Source organism: Osmerus eperlanus, chromosome 25 (assembly GCF_963692335.1).
Source record: "Osmerus eperlanus chromosome 25, fOsmEpe2.1, whole genome shotgun sequence".
Taxonomy (NCBI): Eukaryota; Metazoa; Chordata; class Actinopteri; order Osmeriformes; family Osmeridae; genus Osmerus; species Osmerus eperlanus.
The window spans coordinates 9,103,360-9,130,108 of NC_085042.1; the positions used below are offsets into that span (position 1 = coordinate 9,103,360).

The 26,749-nt window shown below is 45.9% G+C and overlaps 4 protein-coding genes across 5 annotated transcripts; 2 read left to right on the plus strand and 2 right to left on the minus strand.

Annotated features, from left to right (window-relative positions):
- Positions 1 to 125: 125 nt before the first annotated feature.
- On the minus strand, positions 126 to 2,793 carry isca1 (iron-sulfur cluster assembly 1). Its single transcript, XM_062451948.1, has 5 exons — positions 2,661 to 2,793; positions 2,078 to 2,131; positions 1,831 to 1,936; positions 1,492 to 1,673; positions 126 to 1,451 (listed from the first exon to the last, which is right to left on the minus strand). The coding sequence occupies exons 1-4, from the start codon at positions 2,739 to 2,741 to the stop codon at positions 1,525 to 1,527; spliced, it is 390 nt and encodes a 129-aa protein (XP_062307932.1). The 5' UTR covers positions 2,742 to 2,793; the 3' UTR covers positions 126 to 1,451; positions 1,492 to 1,524.
- Positions 2,794 to 3,796: 1,003 nt separating this feature from the next.
- On the minus strand, positions 3,797 to 15,522 carry tut7 (terminal uridylyl transferase 7). The gene is made up of 29 exons (XM_062451791.1): positions 15,386 to 15,522; positions 14,238 to 14,616; positions 13,917 to 14,071; positions 13,611 to 13,727; positions 13,041 to 13,218; positions 12,658 to 12,746; positions 12,468 to 12,519; positions 12,316 to 12,385; positions 12,033 to 12,159; positions 11,235 to 11,354; positions 10,835 to 10,966; positions 10,442 to 10,619; positions 9,675 to 10,333; positions 9,427 to 9,577; positions 8,896 to 8,982; positions 8,587 to 8,687; positions 7,887 to 7,944; positions 7,152 to 7,255; positions 6,977 to 7,066; positions 6,462 to 6,575; positions 6,158 to 6,235; positions 5,869 to 6,046; positions 5,614 to 5,661; positions 5,439 to 5,530; positions 5,214 to 5,329; positions 4,913 to 5,115; positions 4,727 to 4,752; positions 4,564 to 4,627; positions 3,797 to 4,475 (listed from the first exon to the last, which is right to left on the minus strand). The coding sequence occupies exons 2-29, from the start codon at positions 14,596 to 14,598 to the stop codon at positions 4,417 to 4,419; spliced, it is 3,807 nt and encodes a 1,268-aa protein (XP_062307775.1). The 5' UTR covers positions 14,599 to 14,616; positions 15,386 to 15,522; the 3' UTR covers positions 3,797 to 4,416.
- A 1,039-nt stretch (positions 15,523 to 16,561) lies between these two features.
- Positions 16,562 to 18,774, plus strand: LOC134012272 (cyclin-O). 2 transcript variants are annotated; one of them, XM_062452036.1, is made up of 3 exons: positions 16,562 to 17,047; positions 17,162 to 17,347; positions 17,726 to 18,774. In XM_062452036.1, exons 1-3 carry the CDS (start codon positions 16,652 to 16,654, stop codon positions 18,437 to 18,439), a joined length of 1,296 nt encoding a protein of 431 aa, XP_062308020.1. In that variant the 5' UTR covers positions 16,562 to 16,651; the 3' UTR covers positions 18,440 to 18,774. The 2 variants fall into 2 exon arrangements, with proteins under 2 accessions (XP_062308020.1, XP_062308021.1); XM_062452037.1 differs by having other exon boundaries at positions 16,562 to 17,023.
- A 1,136-nt stretch (positions 18,775 to 19,910) lies between these two features.
- Positions 19,911 to 22,931, plus strand: mcidas (multiciliate differentiation and DNA synthesis associated cell cycle protein). Its single transcript, XM_062452038.1, has 6 exons — positions 19,911 to 19,983; positions 20,105 to 20,184; positions 20,647 to 20,707; positions 20,972 to 21,198; positions 21,668 to 21,778; positions 22,084 to 22,931. The coding sequence occupies exons 1-6, from the start codon at positions 19,911 to 19,913 to the stop codon at positions 22,516 to 22,518; spliced, it is 987 nt and encodes a 328-aa protein (XP_062308022.1). The 3' UTR covers positions 22,519 to 22,931.
- The last annotated feature ends 3,818 nt before the right edge of the window (positions 22,932 to 26,749 follow it).

Below are 26,749 nucleotides of genomic sequence, written 5' to 3' on the forward strand. Positions count from 1 at the left end.
AGTGCAGTTAAGGTAGTAGTGTGACAAAATATGGACACAGTTAATGGGTTTGGTACTTACCAAATGCACAATTTAGAACTCCAGATCAACCCTTAAAATTCATCAGATATCAAATCCCACAATGGTTTCTTTTTAAAATCCATTTATTCTATATGTTCCACACCAACTGTACAAATACATTACACTGGTTAGAAATCTGAAGTATTAACAGCACACAGTTTATACATACACTTGTTCTGGTTTGAGCAAAATAAAATAAAAACACAAACCTCATATACAGCGTCATCATTCCTGTAAGGGATTAGTTTGTTTTGGCTCTGTACTCCGAAAACCTTGGATTTGAAATGTTAAATTCCGACATAATTATGGATGTAAATATTTTACAGGGTGCACTTTCACCTGTCAGATTCATTTCTAACGCAAAATGCTGCAAGAAGAATCCAGAACAAAAACAAAAATGGCTGACTGAAAAGTAGTTGAGAAATACATTTTTTTTGTGCGTTAAATGCGGTTTAAGGGAGTTGGGACATTCATTATATAAATATACTTACATATATAATATACTCCATTTCAAACAACCAAACGGCAAAACTGTAAATATCAGTTTTCTTTGTATTTGCATCACTTCCTCTGCTGATTCAGGAAGTGGAGGGCAGTCCTGTCACTGGATGGATGGTAACTGACTCTGGGCAGGTTGTAGGCTACTGAGCGGCCTTTTAGACCAGCGTGGAGGAATTCTCCACCAAGATTGTTGCCCAAGCTGTTGGGCTAAGTAGCATGGAAAAGGAGGACTTGAAGGGTTCACGGCTGAACACCATGATTTAGTTACATGATCAAACTTGTAATCTGTTAAGAGCCTCAAGTGAAAGGACTTCGGACACAAACTACATTCGGAGACAACTACTGTTTATACTTCCTGTGACAGCACTACAGAGGTCATCCTGGTTGTTGTTGTCGCCCACTCCCCCTCCCCCTTCCCTCCCCCTTCCCCCCCCCCCCCCCAAAGGCCCACAGAGGGTAAGCCTGAGACCGAGAGCATCTAAGTGTAGCGAGTGTCTGTTAACGGACTTCTACCACTGACCGCAGGAAGTGACATGCAGGAAGAGGAAGTGAGCTTCTTTGCAGGGTTTTTGCGTGCTAGCTGTGTAGGGAGAGAGGGAGGGGCTTGTGGAGTGTGACAGTCCCCCCCCGGTCATCCAGGCGTGTCGGGAGGGCGTGCGTGTGACTTGTCGGAGGGCAGCAGTCGTCGTCGTAGCAGCATCGGCATGGCAACGTCCCAAAGAATTCCGTATTACCAGACTTCTTCACTCTCGCGTTTTATTTTAATTCGTGGGCCTCCTGATGAAAGGACTAAAATAGTGTGTGTGTGTCTAGGTAAGGGGACTAAAATAGTGTGTGCATGTGCGTGTGCACATGTAAAGGGAATAAAATAGTGTGTGTGTGTGTGGGGTGTGTGTGTGTGTGTGGGGGGGTATGTATGTGTGTCAGGAGGCCCTGTATGTGTGTCAGGAGGCCCTGTGATGTTCAGATGTTGAAACTCTCTCCACAGCCACACGTTCCCTTGATGTTGGGGTTGTTGAAGACAAACTCATTTGAGAGTTTAGTTTCTACATAGTCCATTTCTGTCCCCAGCAGAGTCAGCTGGGCTTTCTTCTCGATGAACACCCTCACGCCTACAAGAACAAGACATGAGCGCGCATATATACACACAGACACGTATATACTGTATACACAATGCCTTGTAAAAGTATTCGGGCCCTTGTTCGTCTACTTAATAACAACTGGTGCCCTTTTCTTGCGGTTTCCCTTTATTCCTCAAATGTTACTCACCGTCCTGCAAGACCTCCTCGTCAGCCTTGTCCTTCGCCTTGGTGTAGTCCAGGGTGTAGGTCAGGCCGTTACAGCCTCGCGTCCTCACCCCCACCTTCATACCGATCTGCACACACACACGCCACCGTCACTGCTTCTCCTCAACGCCATTTGAAATTGAAATGATTCGAGCTTGCGTTTATACATTTTTTTATACCGTTGTCGATAAAAGTAGCTCATACGTGTGTGACGTGTTAGATATACTCACAAACTCTGGCTTATCCTGCAGCAACAGTCTGATCCTGTTCACAGCAGACGGAGTCTGGAGGAGGTGGACAAGAAGGGAATTAGCACTCAAACTGCTGAGTAATGCAGCCAAATAGGAAAACACGATGGACAGTGAACGATGTCTAGATGCTTCGGTTTAAACGCTTAGATTTTACTTTATAAGACACATCTTCGCTTATAACATGCTAAGACAAAGTGAACTTGCAGTCAATCGTCACTTATCTAACAGTGACAGTAAACATGCTAGCACAACCTTTTACCACGAACCTACCAAACGACAAGTTACCGAAACCATGGCCTGTGAATTGTCTTTCATTAAATCCCTATTTCTTACGATCACTATGAACAGCGATGAACGTAACGTTAAATGAACAATTATCTTCCAACAACGACATGCGTGTTGTGATGTAACGTCATCGTCATTAGCTAGCTAGCCAAATCGAGCTAGCCGAAGAGTGCAAACACATAGCCAGGCTATTTGTAATAAGGTTACTTCACTACACACAAACACCACTGATATTATTCCGTGGTAAACTATCTATTCATACTGCTGAAAAACTCACCAGTGTTAATGCTGCTCTTGTGGCTAAAATCTTTCTTTTGCTGACCGCCCTGACGGTCGCTCGCACCATGGAGGCAGACATGTTTGGACTTCTGTAAAAAATTCTAAGTCAGCGACTTGACGTGAAAACACTTCAGACGCGCAACCGCATGAGAAACCCCGCCCCTCTGTTTATGTAAAGTGTTTCACAATTGGGTGACGCTTTAATTGACAGTAAATTACACCAATAGTTTTCTAGTTCACTGACTCCACAAACAACGACCGAAATGGTCTTAAGAAAAGGCGATGTCAAACTACAGCGGTTATCGTGTTATTAGGAGAGACCTTGAACACGTTTTGACAGCGGGACTGGGAGGGGAACATTTAATCTATATTCAACCGACAGTTACTTAGCAAATACTAACTTTATCGCTATTCAATTTTGTATACACAAATTAACGAGAACAGGCAACGGTCTCCCTAAAAGGCTCACAAATGATGAAATTACATGGAAAAAAAAGTAAACAATTTTCACCTAAATACGTTTTATTTAAGAAGGGTCTTTCAGACAGAACACTAGCAGCAAATCAGCCTGGGGCACAGAGCCTTACATTACAGCTACCTTTCTGACTAACCAAATCCACCACGGCCACAAATTACTGTGTCTGGCCAAACAAAATCAATAGTTGAACAGCTCTTATTTTCTCTTGAACTTTGGATTGACCAACTCAAGTTTTAGGAACCACAGTGTATCTCTATATCAACATCTCGAGTTCAAAGAGAATTGTGATCATTTAATATATTCAATAACAAAAGACATTCTGCTGGAGTATACCATAAAATCGAGTTATGTTATTTTGCAAAAAATAAAATGGCAAAAACAAATTAACATTCCAATAATAAACATAACAAAACATATCTAATAAATACTTCATGATGACACAATTTGCTGTCACATCAGGAATATGATTAACTTTGTTGGGTAAAATAAACGACGTTTTCCAATTTGAGATGGCTCGACGTTAGGTAGAGTCCAAGACGGTGAACTTGAAGACTGCATTAACTGCTCCGGAAAATGGAGTTGCCCAACCTCACTCTCTTTTACAATGTTAAAGAGTTCTTACATCATTGCATATACAGTAGCCTTAATCGGGTTAGAGGAAAGTGGAATGGACTTCTACCATCTTTGGAAACTCGTACGTCATAAGTGAAAAATAAAATCTTTTTTTTGTTGCTGAAAGAAAATAATTTGACCCCTTGTTCAGGCAGTTCCACCCTATTTAAAATCACAAAACCCTGCAGACGTACATGAGGAAAGCCAGTAAAAGTACCTGCGTTGTGTGACTCAAACACCAGAGCCATAGCACAAACTGCTTGCTAGGCTAAACGAGGAGGGAGACAGTGAACAATCAGTGCACAGGAAACAAAATCACTCTTAAAAAACAAAAACAAAATAATGTAAAAGCAGAAACCTTGTTGTTTAGGTAAACGAGGAAGTGACGTGCATGCAGCCGGTTAAAACAAGTTCTTTTAAAAGCTCCTCTGAGAGGAGCGAAGGGTTTAAAACATAAAATGGCCGTCTTGTCCTCTGGGTCACATTGGGCCAATGGTGGTTTTCTTTCTTTTTTGGGGGGGGGAGGGGGGGGTCTGTGAATTTCTACGGTGCAGTCCTGGTTCAGGGTTCACCGAAGAAGATGGGCTTGGAGGTCACTGCTCTCGAGCCTCTCGTTCTTCTTTTCTCCTCTTTTTTCTTCTTCTCTTCCTCCATGTGGTCGTCCTCAGTCTACCAGGCTCCGCCCCTGACCGGCACGCCCCTGGTGTCTGCTGGATAGACTTCCTAAAACGTTCAAACACACCAGAATAACACACCCGCCCACACGCTCAGACGTAACCATGACGCCGAGCCTGACGGCAGGAACACACACCTGTCTGTGGACTGTGGACATTTTTCTGCCTCGTTTTACTTTTCTCGTCGTGGGGATGCACGCCCTAGACAAGCAAACGAGGATGAGAATCTCTCTGGGAATGTGTGTGTGTGTGTGTGTCAGATGGTGGTGGAGTTTGTGTGTGTGTGTGTGTGTCAAATACCTGTCTGTCTTTCTCTTTGGCACTTGCTGCAAAAAAAAAGTTAACAACAGTTATCAGTGCACCCATGACAGTCATTCCACACAACTGAATTAAGGGGAAATTCCAGTAATATCACAAAAAATGGCAGGAATTGAAAGTAGAAAGCCCGGTTTAAAAACAGGTTTATGAGTGCAGAGTGCCTCCTACCTATTGGGGGCCCTCTGTACTGAGGACAGTCCTTCTTCATGTGCGCTTGAGAGCCGCACAGGAAGCAACAGCGCTTCTCCTCCGGTCTCCTCCAGCGCTCTCCCTTCCACGGCGTCCCCTCCCGGCCCCCGTCGGCCGGCTCTGCCCAGTCTCTCCGTCCCTCCGCCCTGTTCCTGTCCTCCTGGTCCCTCCTCTGCTTTGACCTGTCCCACACACACACACACATCAGTAACACACACACATCAGTAAGACACACACGCATCAACAGAGAAGAGAAAGGCACTTTGTTGGCGATGCATACTTTTTGCGCATGGGGCAGTCTTTCATGAAGTGGCCGATCTTGCCGCAGATCCTGCAGCAGCGGTCGTTGGGCGCCAGTTCTCCCTCCGTAAGAACCTCCGGATCAAAGAAATACTCCTGAGACACACACACGGCGCTCGTGAGGGAGGAGGGAAAACACACATTTTACACGCATGCTTGGGAACCTTTTTTTTTTTTTCAAACGTGAACGTTTGTGAACACGAACCATTTGGCTGGGATACTCTGGAGGATAGCTTTTGACAGGAACGCCAAACACTCTTCTGCCGTTGATGAAGGCCTTCATGATGAAGTTAGTCACTGTGATGGAGAAGAAAGACTGGTTAGCAGAACAGAAGGTCTAAAAAGGTCCAGACAGGATATATTAACAGAAAGAAACCTACTTCTCCTGGACAGGCCAGCTCCCAGGTTATGGTTCAGATCAAACGGGTCTGGGGAAACAGGAAGACAACACTTTGACACGAGGGAAATAACATCCTCACTGCAAACTAATTTGGACGAGACACCAAACCGACAGCACTCCCCTCTCCTCCACAGTCCTCTCTAGTCTGAGAGGGCTGGCTGCTCTCCTCCACAGTCCTCTCTAGTCTGAGGGGGCTGGCTGCTCTCCTCCACAGCCCTCTCTAGTCTGGACTCACCCTCGATGACGATGTACTTTGAGGTCCACTGCTTGTTGAAGGTGGTGAGGGGAGCGTGCTGGCGGATGCAGATGACGTGCTCTCTGAAGTCAAACTCCTCTGTGTAGAACTGCAGCAAGCCCAGCCACAGTGCCCCCACGGATTCAGTATTCTTCTGGTACTGCGGCCAGCGACTGGGCTGGAGAGAGACACAAAGACAATGTGTTTATTAAGCAGAAACAAGCAGTTGGATTCAGGTGGAATAATCACACACTTAAACACCAACATGCTCAACACACACACAACTTACCAGAGCCTCCATGTCATCATAAAAGTACACGTTCCAGCCATCGACCAGCACCTCTGGCTTCACATCCCCATCGTAAATCTAGTCAGGAAAAGATCACCATTTGTTATTCCTTTCTTCATCAACGCTCTTGGACGTCTCATCGGTAACGCTCACTCTAGGATGAATGCAGAACTAGGTGAGGTCAAGGTCAATGAAGCCAGGTGTGTGTTTGTGAGCAAGTGGTGTGTGTGAGCGTGTGTGTGTGTGAGCGTGTGGCGTGTGTGTGTGTGAGCGTGCGGTGTGTGTGTGTGTGTGAGAGAGAGACCTCCTGGAGCACAGGGATGAGCGGCGGGCTCCTCTGCTGCAGGTAGAACAACACCATGAGGGTGTAGGCGTAGGACGACAGGCTGCCTCGCGACGCGTCCCCAATGTCACACATCTGCAGGGGAGGGAACACACGTCACAACCTTGGGGACACGCGACGCGTCCTCGCCTCACACGGACGGGACGCGTCCTCGCCTCACACGGACGGGACGCGTCCTCGCCTCACACGGACGGGACGCGTCCTCGCCTCACACGGACGGGACGCGTCCTCGCCTCACACGGACGGGACGCGTCCTCGCCTCACACGGACGGGACGCGTTCTCGCCTCACACGGACGGGACGCGTCCTCGCCTCACACGGACGGGACGCGAGGGTTAGAATGGCGCCGTGCTGAGCACACGACTTACGTGTAACAGTGAGGAAAGATAGGATGATGTTGACCTGATCATGTAGGCAGGTGTAACGAGTGTGTGTGTGTGTGTGTGTATGCGTGTGTGTGTGTGTGGGGGGGGTTACCTTGGCAAAGACCTTCATGACGTAGCAGAGGATGGTGACCCTGCGGTCGATCGCGGCGTAGCACGCCAGCAGGTTAGTGTTGTGCAAAGCCTGATGGGAGAAAGACAGAAAGCAAGTTCAATCTCCCATTTTTTCCTCCCAGTCTGCCAAGACCTTCCGGCCTGTTCCCCCTTACCAGTGTGTTGTAAAGGCTGATATCTCCCTCCAGACTGGTGCGCACGTGGTAGAACTTGACGATGGGCACTTTGGCTGTGGTGATGGGCAGGATGTTTCTTAGATCTGGGGGTGCAGACAGAATGATGGATGAAATCACACACTTCTCTCATCCTGATGTGTGATTTCAGACCGCTGAAGAGATATGAAGGGTGGAATAATTTGGCTAGCTCAGCTTGCAAATAGATAATTAGGCTAGTATGTATTATTTTTTCGTGTTTCTGGACAAAAATATTCACCCCCAGTTATCAAAACCAGAATGCATGTGTTCCTTACGTTGAATGCAGTAGTGTTTAACAGTGTTTACGTAGGCAGGGCCTCCCCATCCAGAAACAACACAAACCACACAGGCTTAGGCCTTACCGCAGCAGCCCGGCTTCGATTCCAGCCCGGGTCCTTAGCTGCCTGTCATCCTCTCTCTCTCCCCCTGCCTTTCCTGTCTCTCTCAGACTGACACTATCATTCATAAAGCAGAAATGCCTACAAATATATAAATTCCTTCAGTAGGGGGAAACACGCTAAGAATAGTCTGTACGAGTTAATTAACGGCTGATGCACAGAAGCATGAATTGCCATTAGATGGGGCTGTTTCTCCTAACTTTATCACAAGCTCTCAAATGACCACTGTAAGTATATCTTCTAACTAAATAAAAGTTCAGTTGAGTAACGACGTAGGGGCAGGTAGTGAGGACCGGACCTGGGTGTTTCCTCAGCAGTCTGGCCACATTCTCAATAACACTGATGCAGTCCAGGTCCTGAGGAGAGAGCACATCACACGCCAGCGTAAACACACAGTACCATGTACACATCACCTACACAACACACAGTACCATGTACACATCACCTACACAACACACAGTACCATGTACACATCACCTACACAACACACAGTACCATGTACACATCACCTACACAACACACAGTACCATGTACACATCACCTACACAACACACAGTACCATGTACACATCACCTACACAACACACAGTACCATGTACACATAACCTACACAACACACAGTACCATGTACACATCATCACCTACACACTGACACTGTCTCACGTGAAAAAAAAGGTGATTTTTGCGATCTTGTGCGATCAGCTGTTACAAGTTATTTATAAAAGGCAATTAATATTAAGTCGATTCATATCTACTTACAGACTATGGCCGGGTTTCCCAGATTCGTAAAGATAGAACGCTCTTAGAGTTAAGAGCTTCTTAACTAATCTGGGAAACCCAGCCTATTTCAGTTGTTTGCAAAGTGTTTAAAATATATTTTTGTTAATTTCTGTGTGCCAAGGTGACCTAGTGTGATTTTAAAAACAAATATTTTAAATATTGTTAATGGTTGGGTGGAATGATATGCATGTCAAATGAAATAAACGTTTGTATAATTACATCAGCAGTCTCCTGTCCCTCTAACACCATGCAGATGTCCAAGTCACTCTGCTTGAAGCCAAATCCGTTCTTCGAAGAACCAAACAGGCGAAGTTTTGCACCTTTCACCAAAAACACAGATTAAACAAAGATTGTTTTGTTTTTTTACATTAAAAAGGCCATTTGTTTCACCCGTTTGTCAGTGACATTCTGAAGCACTGGATAGTTCTTCTACAGTAGCAACAGTTATACACACAGGAGTTATTTGTAAAAAAAATATATATATATTGATATACTTTAGTATGCGGAGATAACAGCCTGAAGTCTTACCTGCAAACTGGCAGCGTACGAAGCGCTCCAGATCCCGCAGGATGTGCTCTCGGACTCCCAGCTCCAGCTCATCAGGGGCGAAGTCTCCTGCAAGGACCAAGCTGGCTCAGCTGCACTCACTTAAACACCCTCCTACTTACAGCCTAACCAATAGGACTTCATACCGATTTCTTTATCGAATTCAGTTTAGACGGATACATTATTCAACATTGGTAGCTAAAGAGTTTGGTGAATCGTTAATCAAGAATGAATCTTCCTCGTTTTTGACAACGTACATGACATTTGCTTGGTTGTAAAAAAAAATATATATATATGTTAAGAGTCAGGTGGCTGAGCGGTTAGGGAATTGGTTTGATTCCCGGCTGTGCCAAATGACGTTGTGTCCTTGGGCAAGGCACTTCACCCTACTTTCCTCGGGGAGAATGTCCCTGTACTTACTGTAAGTCGCTCTGGATAAGAGCGTCTGCTAAATGACTAAAATGTACTAAATGTAAATGTAATACGTTAGACGTCCTCCTCATCTGTACTCACTGTAGCACTGCTTGCAGACTAGGCTGAGGGTCTCCAGGAAGCGGGGGGTCATGGGAGGCAGAGGGTCCAGCGTCACCTTCTTGAAGTCTTCAGGACAGTCTTTCTTCAGGTGCCCGTCCCGCTTACACAGGCTGCACACCACCGTGTGGGACTGGGAGAGGGAAGGATCATGATTAACCGTGTCACCGTTAACCCACATTACCAACGTTGCAATTGCGGCGATTGAAAAGCGAATTCTAGTTGTTTACCTTCCCCCGTGTGAACGCTTGTTTGTTGAATTCGTAACACAGTTTGTCGAGGGCTTCCATAATCTTTCCGGATGTTTCTCTCTCTTTTTCCACCGTCTCTTCCCCCTCCTCCTCCTGGCACGGCCCCTCCTCATCGGACAGAGGCTCGTCCCCGGACACCTCGTCTAACTGGAAGAGTTCCTCGTCTTCTGTGGTGAAACTGTTCAGGTGCTCTCGACCATAAACCTCCTCTTCCTCCTCCTCTTCCTCCTCAGAGAGGCTACTATTCCCCAGATCTGCACTCTCTCTCTCCTTCTCTTTATCGGATTCACTGTACCCCTCTCCAACTTCTTCTTCTTCTTCCACGACACAGTTTGAATCCTGAGATCCAGACTCTCCTTTGTGGCCCTTGGCTGACTCAGCCAGGCTGAGAGAGTCCAGGCTGGAGGGGAGGCCCTGCTCGTCACTCAGGGGTCCCAGACCCACCTCCAGACTAGAATCGGAACCTTTCTCTGGCTTGTGATTGGATGGTTTCGGCCTTCCTAGCTTGTGATTGGCAGGGGCCGTGTTGAGTGGGAGAGCAAAGTACTTGTAGGTGTTTTTGAGGCAGTGGAGGATATACTCAAACATCTGCTGGCTGTTCAAGGTGCGAGCCACGTTTCTCTTCACAGCAAATGGGTCTAGGGAATACAATAAGTTCATGTAAAACTGCCCTATCAAGTGCAGAAATATTAGTTATGACCAACCAATACGTTCAACAACACCAAGTAGTCCACGGAGATTCTAACCTTCAACAGCTATGCGTTTCTTCGGCCAGTCTTTGGCCTCGCGTGATAGGACGGCACGGGTTCTGACGCTGATGACGCTGTCGGAGAAGTTGAATTCCAGCGAATAGAATCTCAGCATCTCCACCCACAGAAGCCCCGCCTCCGGAGGGGAGCGAGGGCCCTGGAAAACAAGAGGGGCCTGCTCCCAACACACACACACACACACACACACACAACACACACACAGGTTAAACATCAAAACACCACCAAAGTCCAGGATACAGAACAACTTCAGTCTCAACACAGAAGATCAACTGCACATCAGACAACTCCAGCTCCATTTTTTAAAATACTATTTTCAATTTCTTCCCATGGGATTGTTAGATCCTCAGGAGGAGATGTGAGCGTGGTCACCTTGCCCTTCCTGTAGAAGCCATCTGCAGGTGTGGAGGAATCCTTTGCAGAGCGGTAGCCCCAGTGCACAAACCCGTCCTCCAGGTAGGTGAGGCTGAAGTCTGACAGCCTGCTCACGGAAAACTCCTTAATCTGGAGGGGAAGAGTGAGAACACGAGATGTAACGAAAACTCATGTTCAACTGCTAAATTGCTAATAAGTTTTTGTTCTGCTTGGCGGTATTAATCTATATAGCCATCGTTACCTCATCACAAATATTGCGTGGGCAGGATGACCTCAGTCAAGACAAATTAAATGTGAGATGTATCGAGATGAGTTCAGCTCATTAACATCCCAGACCCATCAAAACACACAAACAAACAAGCACATCATTCAGACAGTAGCACTCCCCCCCTCCTACCTCGTGGCCCAGGTAGCTGGGCAGGATGTGTTCCTTGCGCTGCTGCAGGAAGTAGATGACCATGAGGGCCAGGACGTACGACGGCAGGCCCCCCTCATCCGCTCGGTCCACGTGACAAATCTGACAACACAGCAGGGGGAAGGGTGAGGCAGGTGGGGTGGAGGGTGAGGCAGGTGGGGTGGAGGGTGAGGCAGGTGGGGTGGAGGGTGAGGCAGGTGGGGTGGAGGGTGAGGCAGGTGGGGTGGAGGGTGAGGCAGGTGGGGTGGAGGGTGAGGCAGGTGGGGTGGAGGGTGAGGCAGGTGGGGTGGAGGGTGAGGCAGGTGGGGTACAGGGTGAGGCAGGTGGGGTGGAGGGTGAGGCAGGTGGGGTGGAGGGTGAGGCAGGTGGGGTGGAGGGTGAGGCAGGTGGGGTACAGGGTGAGGCAGGTGGGGTGGAGGGTGAGGCAGGTGGGGTGGAGGGTGAGGCAGGTGGGGTGGAGGGTGAGGCAGGTGGGGTGGAGGGTGAGGCAGGTTGGGTGGAGGGTGAGGCAGGTGGGGTGGAGGGTGTTAGCTCTAAACAGACATATTAAGGGGATGTATAGCTGAGCTGCTGAACTGACAAACTACTGGGGGGGTGTAGGGCAGGGGTGGGGGGGATGATGTGGGGGATCCTGGGGAAGGAGTGGGGATAGTGGGGCTGGTCCTGGGGGAGGAGTGGGGATAGTGGGGCTGGTCCTGGGGGAGGAGTGGGGATAGTGGGGCTGGTCCTGGGGGAGGAGTGGGGATAGTGGGGCTGGTCCTGGGGGAGGAGGTAACTCACCCAAGCCCAGTGTCTGAAGCCCAGGACCAGAGGGAGGAGAAGGGGGTCCTGGCTGGCCAGGGCCTCTAGGTAGCAGGTGGTCTGGTACGCGTTGTCGTTTCCAGCGCTCACCCTGCAGACCAGGCCGCTACAGAGGAAACACTATTATGGTCTGTGGACACATCACTTGCAGTCTGTCCCAATGGTGTACGCTGCAGTTACTGGGCACTCCAGTTACAACATTGTACAAGTGGAACGTGGGACATTAGAAAAGCTGAGCTTCACTTCCACAACTGAAACTCACCTCTTCTTCTCTTTGCAGATAACCACGGGCACCCTGGCATGGAAATCAGCCTCCATCTCCACGTAGAGATCTGTAAACACACAGTAACTAAATACACCAGCAAAGGCTCCGTTTACATTTGATTCACTGAGCCGACACTTTTCCCCACTCACCACTCTTGGACAGACTTTCATGAACCAGCAACAGGACTTCTGGCTGATGCATCTGGACACACAGTCAACTTTGTAAATCTTCATAAAACTCACATGCAGGTTTGACGCTTCACCACCCCAGATGAAGAAGTCACAGGGTGAGCAAGATTTGACTTTTCAATTTCACACACGCACACACACAACTACTCACATGAGAGGGAAACTGAATATCAATGTTGATGTCTGAATCCTTGAACCCAAACTTAGTGCAAGAAGATCCATACAGCCTGAGATTGATTCCTGGAGGAAAACCAAAACAACACAGGATTAAATACATCATACAGAAAAAAACTATACAGAACTTGAAACTACACACATGCTCTATAAGCACCAACCCCACAAGCTAACATCTGAAAACAGGGTTGTGTGTTGGTTCAGGAGCAGTTCTATGGGCATAGGTGAAGCCCTCTATGATTCTGCTTGAAAAAGCACTACACAAATTAAATTTGATTTGAAGAGACCATACACATTTTTGATTTGAGCAAATGGGCAGGGCTTGGTGGTTGCTGAGGCCTCTCGGCTGCAGGGTCTCACCAGGCAGGACAGACAGGAGGACGGCCTGCATGGCAGCCAGGATCTGCCGTCTGCTCTCCACGTCCACGTCGCTCATCCCCAGCTCCGTCACCACGCCCTGCAGGGCGCGGCCGAGGGCGCTCACCTGGTCCGGCCCGGGAGGCAGGATCTCCGTCAGCATGGTCTCCTCCTTCCTCTCCTGGGCACACGGACGGACTCACACATTTAGTCATTTAGCAGACGCTCTTATCCAGAGCGACTTACAGTAAGTACAGGGACATTCCCCCGAGGCAAGTAGGGTGAAGTGCCTTGCCCAAGGACACAACGTCATTTGACACGGCCGGGAATCGAACTGCCAACCTTCAGATTACTAGCCTGATTCCCTAACCGCTCAGCCACCTGACTCCCTACACACAGGCTTCAGCGTCAGATCATATACAAGTTGGTCGATCACGACGCTTTAAAGGGTTAGATGTTCTCGGGGATTGAACCGCCCAACCCTGCAGTTAGCCGACGACTTGCTCTACCTCCTGAGCAACAGTCACCCCAGCAACCATTCATCGTTTGGTCTGGTTGTTGTGAGTCTCTCACCCGAGCTCGTCTCTTGTGCCACTTGTCTCTGATGTGTCTGTGGGCGGCGGGGACGGAATCCAGCAGCACGTCACACAAGGAGCAGGAGTACAGGGCGTTGGGGCAGCTACGCGACCTCTGACCCCATCATGGAGAGAGGGAACAAACGAATCGTTGGATAAAGACGAGAGAAAAGCCATGGCAAGGAACAGGCAACTGCAGACTCTGACCGATAAATAACAGGTGCAAGTTTTATAGAGTTTTAAGATTTTTTTCAAAACACAGTGAGGGTGTTCTTGTCGGATATCTATTCTGAAGAGCACCAACCTTGTTGAGACGGAAGATCTCGTCTTTGCCGATCTGCTCTTCCGCTTGTCTCAGGCCCTGGAGCTCTTTGCCTGAGAGGGCCGACTCGTCGATCACCGGGCCCCTGTCGTTCTCCCCGTGCCCGCGCCTCCGGTCCCGGTTCCTCTGCCTCCCCCCTGGAGCAGGACAAGAAACACACCTGATTCACTACATTTCCCAAACTCACCTACATCAGCCCAGGTTTCACAACCAAGCTGCCCTTCTCATGACCTGTGGACCTAGCGCCAGGGAGCTGGCCTGATAGCTGCTGAACCAAATTCTCAACTTCGGTCTGACGCCTACCTGAGTTGTCAGCAGTTGTCTCGTCCTGGTCCTCGTCCTGGTAGCCCCTCTTCCAGCGCTGCTGCGGGGGACGGTCTCTCCAGTTCTCCTTTGTCCCTCCTGCCTGGTTGTCAGAACCTGGGAACCTCCTGAACCCTTCTCTCTGCGAGGGGCTGTGGCCGCCCTTGAACCCTCCGGGAGAACCGCTCAAAGGTCCTCCTTTCTTGGAGCCCGAGCCGTAAGACCCTCCATAGGGCCTCTCTTTCTGAGGGTTGTACACCCGACCTGCGTCCTGGCTCCTCCAGACGTCCGCGTCTTCAGCTACTGGCCCTCTCTCCCGTCCTCCCTGCTTGGGGTAGCGTTGTCTACCTGACTCCTCCATGGTAATCTTCAATCAGACCTGGAGCATCAGAGAGAGAGCCATGAGAGTCATCATTATGCGAATAATGACAACGTTGAGTGAGAGAAAGGGGTGCTGTTACCGTTTGTTAAAATGTTTGCTGTTGTACAGTAGTAATTAGCTAATAAATGGTACTGCATTGGTTATAAAAAGAGCAAAAGAGACTCTTTGAGAAAATACTTCAGAGTTTTAAGGCTAGCAAATAAAAGTTCGCTAGTATCTATTTTAATTTGTGTCAGCCGGCTTGCGCCTCGAGGTGAATTTGTAGCGTATCTGGCTAGCTAGCTAACTATGCTCACTACAGACAGTTAGTTAGGTGAAGACAGCTAGCTAGCTTGCTAGTTGCTTCCTTAAAGTATGCATTACCATTCTGGTAGTCTTAGCACAAGTCACAGAAAACTAGCTAGGCTAGCTATCAATAGCATAATGTTTCACGGGTTGCTTTGCTAATGTAAGATGGCATGACGTAGCTAGTTTGCTAACATAGCTTGGATCTCAAGCTGAGTGGCAGAAAGGAATGAAGCTAGTATTACCTAGTTCTGTGAATTTACAAGTTTAAAACAGTCATGAGATATTTTTCGATTTAAAACAACCCGCACAGGCAGGTTTCTAGTGAAAGGAAACTGAAAGCTACTATAGCTAGTTAGCTAGCTAGCTGTAGTGTTTTGTGGGCTGCATAATACGGACTGGCTAACAAAACCTTACGATGTAGCTACAACACAAAATACACGATTCATTGCGTGTAAACGCTGCCGTATACATAAAATACCTTTTGTCTATGTATGGGCAGCATACTAACGTCCACAAGGACTTTCATTTAATCTCAACAACTCTCCTGTGTCCTCTTGCTTCTGTTGCGAGTTGCGCACGCCTGCGTTTTGGGGGCGGAGCCAAACGTGTTTTTTGGACGACACAAAACTGATGAGGCAATTAAGAGAGTTGCATGAAAAGCATCTTCTCTAGCTATGCCAACACATTCATCAAACTACAAACGTAAGAGTAAATTGGCATTAGTTAGATAGATGCTTTTTTGTCCCCGTGGCGAAACTTGTGTGTAGCACAATCACAAGGCATCAGTATGGAAGCAAATCAGTGACATAATGTTTTGAATATTAAAAGACATTGAATACTTAATATTTAAATGCAAACACCACCGAATTGTATGGTTTTGAATTCTACTCTTTAAAATTTTGAAATATGAATTTATTTCAATGTTTAAAAAAATGAGATCCAAAAATTCAATGTTCAGAAATTCAAGTTGCTGTGAGATCTGATTTTACTGTACAAATTTGAGCAACCTGAATTTCTGAACATATAAATTATTATTTTTTACATTGAAATAAATTCATGTCAACTTTAAAGAGGTGGATTCAAAACCAACAAATTCGGTGGTGTTTAAATTTCAATATTAAGTATTCAATGCCTTTTAAAATTCTAAACATTTTCTCACTGATTTGCTTCCAACAACATATTTGGTTGGCCATACCAGCTGGACATGTTTAGTATTAATAATACTAGCCTATATTATAAATATAAATTACCTTTTCAATAACTAAATGGCTTGTTAGACATCATTACATGAATTCCATGTCAGTAAATTGTAAAACGCTTGAACGGCTGGGATTTTCCAACCGGTTCCATTTGTGAGATGGACTGTCCTTGCACTTAGTCTTTTCTAACTCTAACAAACTTGTGAGGTGGCGTTAAACTGGCTAATAAGATATAAGTATGAGTAGCTATAAAGACTTCCTATACCAAGTGAAGGTGAACATCCACTACATTGGATGGAACTCCAACATGTACCGAATGGACTGTATTTAGATTGTCGACATCATGACGTATAGCGTAAACATCAGAAACCGAGCTTTGAGCGGGGGAGACCCCGGGAAAATAAAATGATGCATAAAACGTCATCGCGTAGATGTCCAATGACAAGCAAGCACTGGGTTGTCAATACACAACCACACCAAAGGTATCACTTGGGTAGGATATTTTTTTTAAAGGCGACTAGACAGACGCAGTCTAATAAGTGAAAATGGTGACACTCAAGCACACTGGAGAATGTTTAGGAGTCATTTGCGGACGAAGGCGCACGAATACCGTCTCTGAATCAGGCGTAGTGCAGGAAAAACAAACCTGCACACCAGTTCAGAAACCTCAGGCCGCGAGGCACCGAAAGCAGAAAATCATGACCAAACTCAGTGATTCTGGTTTTGAGGAGGATTTTCCCTTTGCGAGTCCTTCGCCTATTCAGACACGCTGGCGTCACCCGGGCCCGGAGACATCACGGAGTCTTCATCGGCTGCTATTAAATTGGTATCACAACTATGGAGAGATTGTTTACAACATACAAAAAGACAAGGAGAAGCTATTTCATCCCTTCAAGTGTTTGGAACGTCAACCCCAGGTACGAAATCGAACGGAAGCTGGGGTAGGTAGAGCCCGTGAGAAGCTTCAATCACCTGTGCTGGTTTTGTAGGCTTAACAGATTTGTGAAATAATTTGTGGGCGATAAACAAAACGTGGTCTTTGTATTTCCTCCCAGGTGACAGCCGAAGCTCGGTGTAAACTGGTCAGTTGGCTCATTCCCGTGCACAGGCATTTCCGCTTGTCATTCGAGTGCTCCTGTCTAGCGGTGAACATCATGGATCGCTTCCTGGCTTCGACACCTGTGGCTGCAGACTGTTTTCAGCTACTGGGTGTCACCACACTCCTACTCGCAAGTAAACAGGCACGTGTGAAGATTGTATAGTTTCGCTCACATCGTAGCATGACAGTTTTACTTTATTTAGAGAAAGTTGGAGTGTGTTCGCCTGCCTGTGAGTCTGTGTGCTCATTAGTGTCACTTAGCTGGTGACTGTTTAAGTGTGTGTGTGTGTGTGTGTTGGACCTATGGTGCTGATTGAAACATGACTTTCCAATTCCATGAACTTTCAAAGTTCACTCAATCTGTGTCAGATGCATTTGTACGATCAAGGCTTCGACACATTTCCATCGTTAAAACATGGCTTTAGAAGGTCAGCATTGTTCTGTGAATCCTGCTTAGAGCGCTACATGGCTAGTAGTACCGTTAGCATCTGTAAGTGAACTCTTTGTTTTGCTCTCTCAGGTGGAGGTCTTCTCCCCAAGAATCAGCCAACTGCTCTCCCTCTGTTGCCATGCCTTCTCCCGAGAGCAGCTCTGCAACCTGGAGTGCCTCATTCTGCTCCGCCTCAATTTCCGTTTAGCCGCGCCCACTTTGGCCTTCTTCCTGGACCACTACACCAATCACAGCTTGGCCGGACAGGAAGTGGGCGGAGACGTGGAGGACAGCAGGCTGCCTGTGGACGGAGGAGAGGAGGGAGGGCAGTTACCGTCAGGTGCAGGCAGGTGCAGCAGCCTGGCTCGCAGGGTGTGTGAGCTGAGTTTGGCAGACTATGCCTTTAATAAGTACCCTCCTTCTTTGACGGCTCTCTGTGCAGTGAAGCTGGCCAATGAGCTTCTGGAGAAGGGACAGGATCTTGCTGAATGCATGGACCAATCAGAGACTGAAGACAGGACATGTGATCCTGGAGAGGAGAGCGATCAGGGACATTGCATGGATGAACGTGATCATACCTCTGTTGATAATGATCAAGCTTCGATATACAAGGATCACACTTTATCAGTGGGCGGCACTCAGTCAGTTACAGAACACACCCCGTTACCGGGTAGCCCCACCCTGAATGACCTCACTCTGGGTTTGGAGGACAACACCCATGGCCTTGCCCGGGAATGCAGAGATAACTTGAAACTGTTAGTGTCCCTGAACAAGGAAGCATTGCTAGCTATGATAACATTGTGACGTGATTACCTCAAAAAAAGCTCAATAAAAATCTTTGCGAATGGCACTGGTCTAGGTCACCTCATATACTTTATCGAATACATTTGATGTTCATTTCCTTATGAGTTATTATTGATTCCGATGTACTGAAGTATTTATTTGTGACTGTTCAGGTCAAGACAATCTGTTAGTAATTCTTTCTACAATGCATTGACATGAGCTGTGTAAGATGTTTCTGGAGAGTATTTTCAATTTGCACAATGACTTATGTTTTTGTCTGTCAGTATGCAATCATTATGAAAACGTTTACTGTGAATGGAAACAGGTTGAGAACATGTTCAATAAATCATAAACAATCCAAACAAGTTGTGCTTCCCTTGTCACAGAGGCAGTCAGGAAAAACCTCAGGATGAAAGAATCTAGGGATGGATTCTTACAGAGACATAGAGGCAGTTGTTTGGGGCAGTTGTCAGCTACAAGATCAACATTACACCACAAAACAGTCAGTTAAGAACCAGGAGGTCTGGGTGATCCATCAGAGGGCATTAGAGACCAATGTCTGTGGTGGGTGGGGGGGGGGGGGGAGCTGATAGTTTTACTTAATTTCATGCAACTCTGTCTCCAAATGAAAGTACAAGATGTATTTCAAAGGACAAAAATTTTTGCTTTCGTTACTTAATAATTAATCTTACAAAATTGATGGGGGTTACAGGTTAAAACGGGTCTGACAGCTACACATTAGATGATGTAAATATGATCAATGTTATTAGTTAGTTTACCAATACGTTATAAAAACGGTGTATTTGTTCTTTCACCTAACCTTATTTACTCTTATGGAGTGGGATGTTGTGGGACTTAATGCTACTGCAAAGACCATTCCCGTTAGTGATCAATCACCCGTAGGCTACTTCTCCAATAATGCCGCTCGGTAGCGCGCGACAAGCGCTGGAAAGGCGCTAACCCTGAGTCCCAAGCTGAGTTCAACAATTTGCCACAGAGTCGGTGGTCCCCAAGCGGATAGACTACACGCACGGAGAGCCCGCGGTAAAGCGCCCTCTCTCGCGGTCCCATTTTGCACTTAGGGCAGAAAACCGTTAACTACACCTGTTTAATCTCCGGGGACGCTGCTGTTCCATGGAAACCAAAAAAGGCCGCGGCATTGAGTTGTTTAAACCGGGAGCATGTTGTTTATATCAGACTCAACTGTGTTTTGGTGCCAGTCAATCATTTGGTTGTCGGCAAGACATTAGTAACAATCTGCCTGAAAATGCATGGGAATAGGACATATTTTGGGAATTCTAATAAGGTGGGGCACCATCACGAGAGAGTAGACAGGAAACAAACAATTACAGTGTAGTCTATAGAAAATACCGCTAATTTTACGCATGACAACAAGTTACTGAATTGAAAAATAATCCATCTGTATTTTAAAGCATATATTTATGTATATCCTACATATTTTTAATTATAATTCTTCTTCAAGGCCAAACTGATGCTCCCAAGAAGCAGCAGTCCGGTGACGGTGTACGTGGACGCGGACCAGATCCCGTGCGTCGTTGAGGAGGGTATGTCTTGTTGAACTCACCGTTCAGCAAACGTCTTTTTGGAGCTATAGGCTGTTTGTGGTGTACGTACCGCATGTGCTCCGTCAGCTAACATTTTTCCAATTTGATCGGTTGTATACAGCCTTCGCAACGATTGCATGGGACGACTTGGAAGAATGCACGTCTGTGATCCGACGAGATAATGACTCCCTTGGCTCGCAGGTAAAACAGCTTAGACACACACACACACACACACACACACACAAACACCCACACACACAGAGAGACAGAGAGAGGTTCAATCCATTTCGCTGAGTGAAAGCGCAGCATTACATCAATCCATGACCTACGGTTAATATTTAACAGCTTAACTGTGGGGAGAGTGCAGGAATTTAACACGAATTATGTGGTTGGCTTGTACCTCTCACCTATGGCAAGCTCCAGCAAGCGGCTTCAGCTTGACAAAAACAATTTGAACAAACCGACTGTTGCTCACACTAAAGCTGCTACTTTTACGTGACCACACACACAACCAGGATGACCACCCAGACATGCAACCCCATGTACTTACCATTTTGGAGTTGGGATTTTCAGGTAGCCTACTAACTGTATATTTTTGGAAAACCTTGACTTTTATGCATTGTAAATGTATATAATCAACGCGTTTTTATTTTTTTCGCACAGGTAAATGAATCGGTCGCAGATGAGCAAGACTTTGCAGACTACGCGTTTGATTTAATTGCAGGTAAGAAAAACAACAAAGCTCTTTTTGACAGTGAGAAATTTCACGATTTACGGAGTTGCCTTTAAATAAAAAAGAAATCGTTTTCTGACCCTATTGCTAAAAACGGTTAGGGGAAGTATGTATTGCGTTATTAAATAAACATACCGCAAGCATTTACAGTCTTACTGTGTTTGTATAGACAGACAGCATACATTTTAAAAAGCAATTACCCCGTTTTATAACCAAGCGTCGATAGCCTACATTAAGCACCTATTTACTCCCTAGATTCGCCTGGAACTTTGGAGAGCAGCTTCTCTCCTGCTGGGCTGGTACCATTCCAGGGCTGCATTATACCGCCACTCACCCCGCAGCACGACTTCTCACCGGAGGCCTGCCCGCGCTACCCCTCCCCAGCCGAGGGACCGCCACATGCCAACGACGAGGCCCTCTGGAGGGGCCTGGCCCAGTACCACCACAGAGCCCTGGAGGAGGCGCTGGACACCAGCAGCAAGGTGAGGAGACAGTTCACAAGGCTGGATCAGGGTAAAAGCTGCATCCTGATCTGAAAATCGGGTCTATTCCATATGTCATATATGCTTAAGCAATGGTTATAGGAATAAATAAATAAATAATGTATTTAGTCAAAATTTACAAATGTATTTACATTGTTTGATTTACCCTTGATTAAAGGAGTTATTAAGAGTAAAGTCAGGATCACAGTCGAGTTCTCTTAAAACCAAAGATGTATTATCAGTTGGGAAAAATCTTATTAAAATCATTCTGAAATTTGGTTGGGTCGAAAAAGAGGAATTGTTTGAAACTACATTTCAAGGCTCAAATCATGATCAAAACAGTAACTATTGAGTCTGAACCACAGAGGTCAGACGTCAGAGGTCAGAGGGGATGTTCCTGTGTGTCTGAGTCAGACAGAGAAGTGACTGCCCTGACTGCGTAACACATTTGTCCTCCATGTTTGTGTAGCTTCACTTGACGGTCACCAAAAAGAAAGCTGAGATCAACTCCTTCCAGGAGAGAAATGTCCATCTCAGGGAACTCGCCAGCAGAGCCAAGCACCTCGCGTCTGTGCTCGATGTAAGCCTGCCCTGAGATCCACCATCTTCTCATACATAACCTTGATTCTAAACTGATTTACAGGCTCGTTGAGTCGTTAAAAACAAACAGGGAGGCTGAGCGGTGAGGGAATCGGGCTAGTAATCTGAAGGTTGCCAGTTCGATTCCCGGCCATGCCAACTGACATTGTGTCCTTGGGCAAGGCACTTCACCCTACTTGCCTCGGGGGGAATGTCCCTGTACTTACTGTAAGTCGCTCTGGATAAGAGCGTCTGCTAAATGACTGAATGTAATGTAAGAACAGCCACTGTGTTTGTCCCCTTCAGAGGCTGATGAGCGGGAGGGAACCGTGTCGAGCTGCCACACCGTCCCGTCACGGATCCGTCACGGCGAGGAACTGCAAGAGGCCGCGATCGGACGAGGACTGCGAGACGGCGTCTGCCCCGGGCCTAGTGGATGACATTATTCGCGACATCAGTGAACGCTGCAACGCTGTCCTGCACCGCAGCGCGAAAGAGCCAAAACTGGACGACACAGAGGCCGTACAAATGTTCGGCTTGTTCTCCGGGTTACAGACCTCTGTTGCCACAGAGAAGGTTTCTCGCAGGGAAGGGTCCGAATCGCCACTTGACACGTCTTTTCGTACATCGGTCCAGGAACACAGCACCATTCGTACCCAGGCGTACCCACACGGACATTCCTTCACCTCCAGGAACCCACAAGGAGGATACTGCTTTCGCTGGGTACCCAAGCAGAGCTAGCAGTTAGTTAAAGTCAGCGGTTCGACAATCAAAGTATTCAACTGCTAGTGTGCAATTCCAACAATATCTACAGTTCTGAACGCTTAAAAAGTTGTCACTTCAAAGCATCATGTTTTACGTTGACGCCTAGGGATGCCTACGTGATAGATGTAGTCAAAATGTCTTCATGTAACTTGCAGCGCTTAATAGGTGGAATAATGAAGAGGAAAGATTGAAGGAAATGTATTGCCATAGCATTCTTACACTGAGTTTCTTGTCAACACTGCCTATGTACTGACTGGGCACGATTCATCCTGTTTCAAACAACCAACAAAAGCTGTAACAATGTCACATTCAATACCTCAGAAGCTGTTTTACTTTAATCATGAAATATGATAAATTGTGTGTTTTTTTAATTAAAAAAATATATTTTCATGTAACGTCGCTATCTTAATTTCCTAATTGGGCCTATTATGTTTTGTTTCTGAAGGAGCAATTCAACATTAATCACAGAAATGGAAAGTACCAGGGCATCTATGAGGGGGCTGTCATTGTTTGAGTAGCAAAACAAACGTTACCTCTTGACACTCTTGACCTGATGGCACGTCCTCCCCATTTGTCTTGTGACACTGTGTGGTCTTAGGGGGGTCACAGAGAAATCCATTCAATTACCAGGCGTCCTTTCTGCCTTGTGGACCGGAATTGTCTGCTTTAGACTAAAGACTAACCCCGAAAGGTTTGAGGGACATTGTCGAAACTTGAAACTGGCCACTTGAAAGTATCATAATTTTATGTCATTGATCGCTATGGAGACGGGAACATTCACTATAAATGTGAAAACGCTCCACAGCTTCACAGCCCTTTCCTATTATCCACATTTGACAAATGTCGAATAAGATAAACATCTGAAGGAGAACATGAACAGGGAGCTACGTCTGATCGATCCAAGTTTGGAGATTTGACATTTGTGTCATATTGTGTTAACTCATGTCTGAGTAGAGCTGTAGCTGGGTTTGTGTGAGGTGAGCAGGTCCAGATTTGAACGTCAAACCGCTGCAGGCCACCTGTTCAAACTCCTCACCCGCAGTCTGTTTGCTCAAGACCTCTGGAAACAAGACATAGGCCAGGCAGCATTTACAGTACTGCTATGAGCATGAGCATTTGTTTGAGGAGGATTTAACAGCATGGAGGAGATAAGGAGATACTGATAGAGGTTTGGGGCTGCGTGTGTGAGAATCCGTGTTCATGGCTGTCGTGCCTCAGGACCAGATAAGATGTTGGTTACAATATCTGCCAAACAGGAGGAGTCACAGTGATGTGCAGATCTTTAACGCTTAGTGAGAAACCACAGACTGGGTAAACAGAGAGAAGTGGAGAACTGAGATTGCTGTGTAGCAGATTTCAAAAGCGTTCACAAGGAGAGTTCATTTTACTCGTTGAGTGTTTACATAGGTTCACTCTCATGAGGTAGACCTATATAAACACTCATGGTGTTAAATTAACACTTAAAAGTTTGCGGTAGTTACTTTTTTTCTTCTTCTCAATACAAGATCACATATGTATGGTAAACTACTAAAGATAGACTGTTGCTCAAACACAGGCCAATGGATTAGTGTCTGGTGGAGAAAAAAAAGTTCGTGTTTTTTTGCCGTTCTCTTTCAGACTGATAAGAGAGGTTCTTGCAGGTGGGGGCATTGTAGAATTTGTCGTGTTGTGTTTCGTTGCGACATTCAGGCCTTTAAAAGAGGGCCCAGCATGATGACCTTGCGTTATTTTACCTTTGACTTTAAACACGTGCACGAGAACACATTCCTCTGCTGTGAAAAATCTGGATTTTGTTTATTATCCGCCAGAGCTAAATATGTCTACAGTAAAAAAAAAACATAAATACTAAATAAATATTATGGTATGATCTTCTGTTGTATATATCTGTCATATGTATATTTTCGTCACTATCGGCCCCTCCGACAAAGTCTTAAGACGCCTCTTTAAAGATCAGACAAAAAAATAACGACATTTTCTAAATGTCTTCCTGGCTTTCGTTTGGTTTCATATTAGATTAGTTAGTGTTTATAATGCAGGTTTTGTCTGTCTTCTATCATTTGATGTGAAACTAATTTTACAGTGTAACACACTATTTCCACACATTGAACGTGTACAATATTTACTGTGACGTTTTACTACCGTGCTTATCACTGTTGAAATCTGCTGCAAGTTTATCAATTGTTACAAGTCAGAGTTGGGTCACTGTTTGCATTGCCAGCAGTCTGCAGTCGAGGTTTCGACATTAGGTTAGTAGTTTAGAATCGTTGGCTATATTTTATAAAAACAGCCCATCCCTTCTTTGGGTTAGTGTAGCCTAGCTATTAGTGCTATGAGTAACAAACGTCTCACATTCAAGGGTATAGGGATTATAGAATATGAGTACAGCTCTACCCAACTGTAAAACAGTCCAACCCAGTCTCAACCGTCGAAGTGTTTTTGAGGTCAGGATTTACGATAGCCTATTGTTTCCTTATAACGCCTCCTTTTGGGCCCATAGCTAAACCTCACCTTAACGTTAGGCCTAATTAAATAAGAACAGGTAGTCTAATTAAGTTACAGTTAAAACTGTAAATATATTTAATTGCTTCAGTGAAGCAAGACGTTTGCTCTCAGCATGGCCATGAAGTCCTTTAAAGCACCCATCTTCACGTCAGCTTGTTTTAACACCCACTTGTAGCCATAACCGCTCTCCAAACAAATACGTTTCTCATTGACTGTTGGAACAATAACCGTGCATATTAACAACACGCGACAGGAGCAGCTTAAGAGTAATCCGTTACCACCAAACCAAACTGAAAAAGGATAAATACGTTCCTAAGTTGACATAGTCAAAACACAGGCCAGGACCCGTGGAGGAGTGTCTCCCCTGAACACAAGATAACAATATAATTATTCATAAAAGACACAGGACATGGGTTGCGTACACCAAACCAGTCCTACAAGAGCATTTTGACGAGTTTTTCATGTGTGTTGGTTGGGTTAATGACAACATTAAGCAACAGCATCTCTCAGATCGCTCATTGAGTGCACCTGTTGCGGAGCCGGGGCAGGGGCGCGAGCGCATATGGAAATGGCAGGTGGCGAGGATAAATCCTTCTCGCGCCGTTAACCCATTTTAGCGCCATTCGGTGATTCTCATGCAGGGCGGGGGAAACGTGCGGTGGTAAAAAAATATATTGGAGGTTTAGGACTATATCAAGAAAGAAGAATACATCTACATTAAAATTATAATAATAATAACAACAATAAACATAGCCTGTTAAGAAATTGATGCAGCCTGTTATTATTGATAATAGCCTATAGGTTAATATGCCATAGGCCCTATATATAGTCTTATTAGGCAACATTGCTATTTCATATGCGATTATTGTCCTTGTTTTATGAGCCTATTTTTTTGGCATTATTGTTATTAATACTATTTTAATACACTTAATGCTTTAATTCTTTAAATCATATTGGCCTATATTCAATTGGAAAGGCCAGTTTAACGTGTAGCCTAGAATAACCTACAATGCAGGTCCTTGCTACAAAAGAGCATAGAAACTATAAACTATCGTCAAATCCCAACAGAGTTAACATATTCCCGCTTGTTGCAGTCCAGCCCCAAACCCGCCGATGCTATATAAACTTTACCGCGCCTTGTGCTGCTTTGTCTTGATTAATTACTGTTAAGTAGGCTAGTGTATCCACATTTGGTAGCCAAGGGAACCACTAACGTCTTAAATGGCTGAATTCCGTGTGTGAACCGTACATACCTCCGATACAGAACCATCCAATTGTATTGGTCAGACCGCTTCCCGCCCCAGCATCCGCGACTGCTGTGTATTTATGGACGCCGGACAGAGGAGTCTATAACAGGTGTGCTTGCCCTTAAGTGAGGACTTCGCTGCGAGTTGGGTCGATGTATGTCTCTATCTAGTTTCTTATTAATTAGGCTTTGTAGTGGAAACTTACACGGAAGTCCTGTTTTAGAATAAAAACCGGAGGATAGGTGTGTTTGCAGCAGGCTGTTGAATTAACAGGTTTTTAAGACTCAGGCTGTTTTTTTGGTGTCCAAGGAAACATCACGGGGATTTTACGGAAACATTGTCAGTTCGAAGGCTCTATAGAATGGTAAGATTTTCCAGTGAAAATAGAATACGAAGAAGTTATAGTCATGTGACAATTATTTGGGATATATATGATAAATCGTTAAACACGTCATTGA